General features: G+C 40.8%; 1 protein-coding gene across 1 annotated transcript; it reads left to right on the forward strand.

Annotated features, from left to right (window-relative positions):
• Window positions 1-322: 322 nt before the first annotated feature.
• Window positions 323-5,791, forward strand: LOC100695893 (high choriolytic enzyme 1-like). Its single transcript, XM_005465203.2, has 10 exons — window positions 323-367; window positions 587-686; window positions 956-983; window positions 1,076-1,126; window positions 1,435-1,566; window positions 3,346-3,463; window positions 4,134-4,312; window positions 4,639-4,720; window positions 4,958-5,082; window positions 5,170-5,791. Coding segments are annotated over exons 2-10 (771 nt in total). The 5' UTR covers window positions 323-367; window positions 587-632; the 3' UTR covers window positions 5,172-5,791.
• Window positions 5,792-9,300: the final 3,509 nt, after the last annotated feature.

Raw genomic sequence — 9,300 nt, forward strand, 5'->3', positions numbered from 1 at the left:
GGAAATAAAATGTTGTTGTTATTGACTATTTTGCCCAAAGGTAATTATGTTGTTAAAAGAATTTCATTCCAGTCTGACTGAAATTTGATTTCCATCAGCATTTCTTTGGGTTTTGCAACTTTTAATTGCAATAATTTAATGCTTTGAATGTTTACGTCAGCCTCAAAAAATGTTTGCAATGTCCTTGATTAAAGTTTCCTTCCTGGAAATTTGCTGCTGCTTTAGTGTTTCTGCATCAGCAAAAAGAAACTAATGGATTGATAATTGAAAAGACATCCCTGAAACCTCAGCCACACCCTGTGTGAGCTATCTATAAAGATGGAGCAGCCGAACACCTGCTGCATCCAGCAAACACCTGGTACAACAGGTAAGCCTCCTCATATCATCTCCATGCATGCTGAACCCTCTACGTAAGGAAATCCCAGATATCTGATTCTCTTCATGTGGATGTTGTCTGTTCAGCATTTTCATTGGGAGAAAAGTTAACATCCAGATGAACAGAATCAGCTGTTGGGTTGCCCTTATCCCACTTATTTGCCTTTCTATTCCAGCAGTTACATTCACTGAAGTTTCTTTTTTAAAACAGTGCTGTTCAGATTTTGACTGTAGGTTAACTGCAGAGGACCAACATCATGACTCCAGCCTTTTTCTTCTACCTCTGCCTGTCAATGACAGCCGTTTGTCTGGTAAGCTTGACTCTTCCAGCAAAGGCATTAAATGTTGTTCAACACTGCCGACTGTTCTGTGAAAGTCATGTAATTCTAACCATGTCTGCTTAACATGGTGGTGACGATGGACTTCCAGAAAGTGTTTATCTAAGATTTTATGTGCGTTTAAGCTTGACACAGTTTAAGTATTTTCAAATAATAGTTTTTGTTTGCCAACAATAACATTTGTCAGTGTGATTTCAAATGTGATTAAGAGTAAGTTAAAAATGTCTTGTTTTTTATTGCAGAGGGCTGCTGTCATTAGAGATATAAGTGGTGCGTTCAGTGATGAAATACTTCCAACATATTGAGGTGTTTGTAATATAAGAGCTTAAAGTTAATCTGCTGGTTTCCTCTTGTATCCACAGATGAGTCTCTGGGTGCCTCAGCGATCATTGAAAAAGTCAATGCTAACTCCAGTAAGTGAAGATTTACAAAATAAAACTCTTTTTTGTTATCATATAGATTCTGGATGAAAATGAAAGATCCCTGAGAACTGACATGTTAACATAAAATAGACTCCCAACAGTCACAATGATCAATCAGCCTTTTGGTCATTTACTGGCTTGTCTTAGTCAGCTGTTTTATTTGTGTTATTATCAAACATTGTAATTGTGCCATCAATAAAGTAAATGGTGTAAGCATTTACCTCTTTGTTTTGACATAACTGAGCAAATGGCAGCCTAAGTATCGAGCATTGAACCACTCTCTGTTTGTTGTTCTGCAGCACAAGTGTTGGTTCATGGTGACATTGTACCCACTACTACCAGGAATGCTGATCCATGCACAGCCTTTGGCTGCAAGTGGCCTAAAACTGGAAGCTATGTCTATGTACCTGTCTCCATTGGCACTGAATATAGTAAGCAGTACAAACTTTAACCATTACAGTTTTTCTCAGTTGCTTTGGTGCATTTCTCACAACAGAATTGATCTCTGCACCACTACTAAGGCTCTTCTCAAAACAATTAGTGCAAACTGCAAAACATGGTGGATAACTTGCAAAAGTGAGTCACTTCATCAAAAAGAAAAGTCAGTTGTTCAAAAGCAAGTCAGTTGCTCAAAATAAGTAGTCAATGCTTCAAAAGCAAGTCCCTTAATCAAAACAGATAATATATTCATCAAAAGCAAGTACTTATATCAATCAAAGTGTCAGGGCTGTCACAATTACAAGTCAGTACACCAGCACCTTTGGTCACAAAATCAAATGGTTTGAACATGTTCTCATTGTGACGGATTTCTTTGTAGGTGCTTCCCAATGACATGTCAAGTCTGAAAACCATAAATTGTAAAGGAAACTCAAGACACTTCATATGCACTCTTGATAATATTCAATTGAAACTGTGCACAGCATTGCGCAACTGGGGAAATACAGTAAATCAAACATTTTACAGCAAACATAAACTCACTTAGACAGTAAACCTTACTGCAGTAGTTATGAAACAAAAACCCCCCTGAAAAACAGACACTGCTGCATATCAATCATTGATATCTAGACGCTCCCGTCTGTCTGCCCACATATTTGCATCAACATCACAGCGAATGTCAGCTCTATCGTTGCATCGGGGAAAGTATCTTCTGGAGTGTCGAATCCACCCTCTGCAGGACTCTGCTGTGATGTCATCACAAGCTTTTGTAGATTCAGTATGCACCTCATGCCAATCCTGTCTGTTGGTTTACATTATATATATACTTGTAGAGTAGGGGCTACTGTAACGCGATTCACCTATGACTGGGTAGAAGAGGCTTTTCATTGGTTGCAAATAAGAGTAACACACACCAATTTTCATTAGTGTGAGATAAGGTTCACCTGAGAAAAGTAATTTATGGAGATTTTCATGGAAACTCCTTAAAAATAGGGTTTTCAAAATGGGTGTACAAATTGTTTGACAAGATGTTCAACAATTTTGAGTGCACTGACACAAGCAATGAAATGAAGACTATTAGTTGTATGGACAATGACTATTCAGCCGGTACAAGTATAAATAATTGTGACATTCATGATAGAAGCAAGGAGATAGTGATGAATAGCAAGTCAAAAGTGACCATTCTTTAGATATTTGTACTTACTCAACTGCTTCATGTCCAAAGGAACATGAAACCGCCACAAGGTTGTGCCAAAACGACTACATGTTGTGGAGGTTGAACTAACTATTGTGCAAAGTTTAATTCTGTTGTGAGAAATGCACCAAAGCAACTGAGAAAAACTGTAAACATGGACAAGTATGCTGAGTTGATATCATATACAGATGCACACAATTTTCAAATTATGTTTTCATTTAATGTCACTTTCTCAATTTTTCTCTCTCATATATGTGGATGGACAGACAGACAGACGGATAGATAGACAGACAGACAGATAGACAGACAGACAGACAGACAGACAGACAGACAGATAGATAGATAGATAGATAGATAGATAGATAGATAGATAGATAGATAGATAGATAGATAGATAGATAGATAGATAGAAAGATCTTTGTGTTTTTAGCAGCCCTGTCATTCCGATGGGAACTCAGAGATCCTTGAAGCAGCACAGATTGTAAATACTGTTTATGCTTCCAAGTTGAAATGGCTGAAACATATTGAAGATACTGAATACTGAAGCAGCTCATCATCAGACTCATATTTGAATCTGCAGGCAACCAAGAGCTCAACTTCATCATCAATGCCCTACTCACCTTCCACGCTTCCACCTGCATTCGGTTTGTCTGGCGTACAAGCCAGACAGATTTCATTCACTTCTTCTCTGGACAAGGGTGAGAATGCACTTCCTGTACTTAGACTGTACTTGTATTTATATGGCAGGACAGGACTGATACACCCACACCCTCAAAACCCTTCAAAAATGCAATTCTGAAAATGATTGCATTACAAATATTCTGTATGTGTCATCAAAACAGGTTCTTGAAGCACCATTCTGCATTGACCTTGTACTGTAAAATGTCCAGTCTTATTTTTGTTTGCTACTAGATGAAATTTATACTGTTGCATAGGAGTGTAAAGAGCATTTTATTCATCTGCTCTTAATTATTTCACATACTATTTGGTCCACTAGTTCCAAAACTAGAGACTGGCACCTTGTAAGGTGAGAAGATGAATCTGGTGGGTTATTAGATGATTAAGGGACGACAGATGTTTAAAAATCTTCTGAGATTGATTTGACCGGTATCTGTTTATTTACTTTAGTTGATAATGGATATGTGTGTTTTTATTTTAAAATATTATGTAAGATATTAAAGTATGAAAGCTAAACTGTGGTTTGAGCAGTGTCTATAGAGCCACAGTGTCAAAGTCGGTCACATGATTACTGTCATTGCTTTTTTTGGTACTTTAGCCTTAGCATGACTAGCTGAAGAAGGATGATGCACAGTGCTAGGCTATAGAACACTCCATCTATTTTTTAAGTGATGTCATTGTGTATATCAGGTGTTATTCATACGTGGGCCGTCAGAGAGGAAGACAGCTAATCTCCCTACAGAGAAATGGTTGCTTGTATCAGTCGACGGTGCAACATGAGGTTCTTCATGCTCTGGGCTTCCACCACGAGCAGGTCCGCTCTGACAGAGATCAGTATGTGAGGATCCTTACCGGGAACATCATCCCAGGTCAGCTGAACTACCCAAAACGTTGGTTACAGCTAACTTAGTACACAATGGGACATCCTCCTGTTTCACAGCAGTGTACATATTACATGTAATCTGTGCTTTTCCAAACTCAGCACATAAAACACTGCAGTTCAAGCAAGCACTGCATAGAAGATTTTGTTTGTATTTCTTTAGTCCCAAGACTATCAAACAAATGACCACAGGAGAGATTAGCTAGCATTTCGATGTATACATCTTCAAAGAGCTGAGACTGAAGGTGGATTTTGAAGGGGAACATTGGGGAAGTTTATAAAAACATGTAATATTTTCTGGAAATTTCTGTTTAGGACAAGAGAAAAACTTTGTGAAAGTGCAGACCAACAATTTGCAGACTCCCTATGACTTCAACTCTGTCATGCAGTATGACAGGTGAGTTGCTGTGTGAGGTGGACTTTGTAAGCTGTTATATTTCCTTACATGTTTTGCATTTTCTGCAAGAAAATGTAATCCAGACTAACAAAAACATGCACACACTCAGTGGGGAATGGATTTTTCATGTTAAATACTTTATGGGCCCATTTTCTCCTCTGTTTTCCTAATATAACCGCACACGTGTGTGTGTGTGTGTGTGTGTGTGTGTGTGTGTGCTGTTGTTTATTCTTTTAGATTCGCCTTCTCCAAGAATGGGCAGCCAACGATGGTTGCCAAATCCAATCCTAATCTTAATTTTGGAAATGCTGTCCGAATGAGTGCCAATGACATTGCTCGTGTAAACAGGCTTTATGGATGCTGTGAGTAATTAAGACACACCCACAAAAAAGAAATTTGCTACCTTTTTGTACGAAGCAAGTACTGATCGTTTTTTTTTTCCAAACCAGAATTTCAGCAAGAACCTTCAACTTTGCATCCAGATTCTTCAGATGCCCAAACACCAGCATTACACCAAGGGACTGGATCCACTATACTTAAAAATGACAAAAGAAACATAAAATGTGCTGCAAATATCACATTTAGAGAGTTGAAGTTCTGGGTCTTTGTTTTATGAGCTAAACTGCAGGCTTATATACCAGAGGGTGATGGTGTTATCTCTCTTTTTGTTGAGGTTTTCTCCCCTTTTGTTAGACTATAAACTATAATTAATGGATTTCTCAATCTGTGCAGTTTGATAATTAACTTTGTAACTGTAAATGATGTAGACATAGAACCAAACCTTGTGACTGCGACATGTTTCAAAACAGCAAAGTGAAAAATATGTGAACAAAACAAAAAGTCAAATCTTTCATGGAATGATCATGACTGTTGTCTTACTCTATACATGACCAACAGTTTCTTTTGTATCAACAAGATAGAGTGTGTCGATGTAGTCCAGTGTCACAAGTGTAAGAAGAAGAATCTTTCTTCTGATATTTTAATGTCTTCTAATTTTTCTTGCTTTTGTTTTTCGAGGGGTTTTATCTTTGGTTTGTCTCTTTCTGTAAGAAGTGCTATCAAATAAAATTCCATATTTCCAGCAACAGGGGGCAGTATTGTTTCATTATTAGAAATTATTTAGAAATATCTGTTTTGCTTAAAGTTGGACAGAATGTTACAGGTGCCTTTTTTAATGTGCAACAAATTTAACAAATGCACAAATACTACTACATAAATACATGTTCTGCATTTAAAATCCTACCAAACCATCAAAAAACTGAAACCAGAGAGTGGATCATGTCTCTCAAGATTAGAGTGCTACTTCTTCTTGTGTAGGGTGGAGTCAGTTCAGTGCAAGTGTTTAGACTGAGAAGATTAAAACACCCACAGATTTGAATATTCCCACCACCATCATGATGCATCACATAGTAATCTGATCAGCCATTTAGTTTCTGGTGATGTGTTTCTTCATAACTATTGTTAAAAACTGTTCTGAAACCTCAGTCATGCACACACGTGAACAATGATCCGGCATTTGTTGCTGTAATTGTTTGTACTAGTTCATGCTGGCTTTGCCTGTCTGACTAAATAACTATACAAGGAGCAAGCTGTCAAGCATGTTCAAAGGTGATGTTTAAGGAGCTGCTGGCTGCCAGCTTAGCTTTTCTCCCTGTTTGCTGGTCTGATGATAAGTGAGAGGTATGGTTTTATCTGGCCTGATGGTTGGGTTTAACCATAACAAAGGTTTAGACATCGAGGACACTTGGGGAACAAAAAGAATGAGCAGTGATAAATCTTGGAATAACGTTCAGCCGCAGTCCCAAAACATATTACCAGAGCTTTGGTTCTCCAAGTTGCTTTGTGACCCACCTTCACCGTGGTTCCTTCATTACATGCCATGTCTGACTCATGTCATATCCATTGTTAGAGAAGCTAATCTGTTTTGTGTTGGGGTGTTATATCTGCTCTCAGTTCTAGTGCTCTCTGCTAGTGTGACAGAGGCTTCCCTCTATGAGAGCGAGGACACAAAGAGCTGGTTGCTTTCCTAAACACCTTAGTCCTGTCTAGATACATGCGTAATGCTTCAACAGGACGAGGTGTGGTTTACGACACCAACTCTCTGCCATCTATAATCCAGTTTTGAGATCCTTCCCAGACGCCTTAATGCCCACTCACATCCTGGGCCATCTGACCTCAGGAAATCACATGATAGGGTGGGGCCAGGTTTCACAATGAGCTCACCTGAAACTCTGGCTGATTGGGACCCACACCCGCTTTCACACCTTGGCTCATGTGATTAGGTAGAGGATCATCAGGGGGTCCTTTTGTCCCTCTTTGGGGGGAAACTCCCACTGGGTTTAAATCTGGGACTCTCCACCAATTGACCTTAGAACTGAAGAAGCTTCTCGGATGAGAGGTGAAACGTCTTCAAGCAACTCAAAGAAGTCCAGACGCTTTTCTTTCCAAGCTCCTTAGACTACGATGACCTGGATGACTGAGAACCTTCACAGACATCATTGCATTATCCAGTTTCCTCTCTAACTGGATGCTGTGAACAAGAACAGCTGTGGAACCAGGGTCCTAAGTGTCATCTATGGATGAATGCAGGTCAGTGTGTTGCTCTTGATGAATCACAGGGTCCATCTCACGGTGGGGTCAGAGCTTTTCTTCAGCTGCTCTGCTCTTCAAATGTAAGGCATCGACGGCTCTCCTTTTCAGCTCCGTTGGAATATCACCTTCTTCTGTCTGAGAAATATTCATGAAACAAACCTGACAAAACACAAACAGCAGCAGTAACAGTAAATTGTACTTATAAACCATCCTGCTTCTACCCGCCTACAGGCAGAAGCTGAAACAGGAAGCTCCAACCCTGAGGGCGGTGCATCGTTGGTCGGACCAATCGGAGTCTACGCTGCGGGACTGTTTTGATCACGCGGACTGGGAAATGTTTCACGTGGCTGCTAAAGACATTGATGAGTACACAGACTCAGTCTGCGGATTTATCAGGAAATGCGTGGAAGATGTCGTCCCATCCAGAACAGTTAAATCCTTCCCAAATCAAAAACCCTGGATTAACGGAGATGTTCGCACGGCGCTGGTGGCACGGAGCACCGCTTTTGCCTCCGCGAACACATCGGACTACAAACATGCACATTACCAACTCCGGAAGACGATCAAAGCAGCAAAACGTGAGTACAGGGTTTGTAGATTACAGCTCAGCATTCAATACCATCGTTCCCTCGAAGCTGGACAGGAAACTGCAGGATCTAGGACTGAGCAGCTCCCTCTGCAGCTGGATCCTTAACTTCCTGTCTGACAGACGCCAAGTGGTCAGACTGGGCAGCATCACCTCATCCCCCATCACACTGAACACTGGTGCTCCACAGGGGTGTGTACTGAGCCCTCTCCTGTACTCACTCTACACCTACGACTGCACGGCCACTAGAAACTCCAACATCATTGTGAAGTTTGCGGATGACACTACAGTGGTGGGTCTTATCACCAACGGTGATGAGACGGCCTACAGGGAGGAGGTCAGCGCCCTGACCCACTGGTGTCAAGACAACCATCTCACCCTCAACGTCACAAAGACAAAGGAGTTGATAGTGGACTTCCGGAGGTGCAGGGAAGTACACACCCCCATCACCATCAACGGCGCCGCTGTGGAGAGAGTGAGCAGTTTCCGCTTCCTTGGTGTACATCTGGCTGAGGATCTCACATGGTCAGTACACATAAACAAAACAGTGAAGAAGGCGCAGCAGCGCCTCTTCTTTCTCAGGAGACTGAAAAGATTCGGCATGAGCCCCCGCATCCTCAGGACCTTCTATCGCTGTGCCATTGAGAGCATCCTCACTGGATGCATCACCACCTGGTACGGCAACAGCACCGCTCACAACCGCAAAGCTCTCCAGAGAGTAGTGTGGTGTGCTGAACGGATAATTGGAGGTGAGCTTCCCTCCCTCCAAGACATCTACAGGAAGCGGTGCCTGAGGAAAGCAGGGAGGATCATCAAGGACTCCAGTCACCCCAGCCACAAACTGTTCAGACTACTTCCATCGGGAAGGAGGTTCTGCAGCATCCGGTCCCGTACCAGCAGACTGAGAGACAGCTTTTTCCACCAGGCCATCAGACTGCTGAACACGTCATAGACACCTCACCCTCACTACTGGAACTTCAACATTATGCACTCCATACTGTACATTAATGCCACTGTTTTGCACATGTCCAACTACCAACCTCTGCACATTTTATATATCTTATTTTATTGTTTACTGTATTTCATTTGTAAAATATGTATATACACACTCACACACACACACACACACACACACGTAGAAAAACATATTTAGTATACACATCCAATAATGCATATACTCTTATATATTGTACATATATTTATTACTCTCAGATTTAGCCATTCTTATATTATTGCTTGTTTTACGTTATTGTATTTTTGCACAACTCTGTTGCTTGAGAAGCTCGCACACAAGAATTTCACTCGCATGTACTGTACCAGTGTACCTGCACATGTGACGTGACAATAAAAGTGATTTGATTTTGATTTGATTTGATAAACTCTCTGAAAACCAACATTTGTA

The sequence above is a fragment of the Oreochromis niloticus genome, linkage group LG3, assembly GCF_001858045.2.
Source record: "Oreochromis niloticus isolate F11D_XX linkage group LG3, O_niloticus_UMD_NMBU, whole genome shotgun sequence".
In the NCBI taxonomy this organism is placed as follows: Eukaryota; Metazoa; Chordata; class Actinopteri; order Cichliformes; family Cichlidae; genus Oreochromis; species Oreochromis niloticus.

Excerpts from the sequence above, each read along its gene's own strand:
- LOC100695893 (XM_005465203.2), top strand. The coding sequence starts at position 633 with ATGACTCCAGCCTTTTTCTTCTACCTCTGCCTGTCAATGACAGCCGTT. Across the intron at positions 984-1,075 it reads TGTCATTAGAGATATAAGTG|ATGAGTCTCTGGGTGCCTCA; the intron begins GTGCGTTCAGTG and ends TTGTATCCACAG. Across the intron at positions 1,567-3,345 it reads CTCCATTGGCACTGAATATA|GCAACCAAGAGCTCAACTTC; the intron begins GTAAGCAGTACA and ends TTGAATCTGCAG.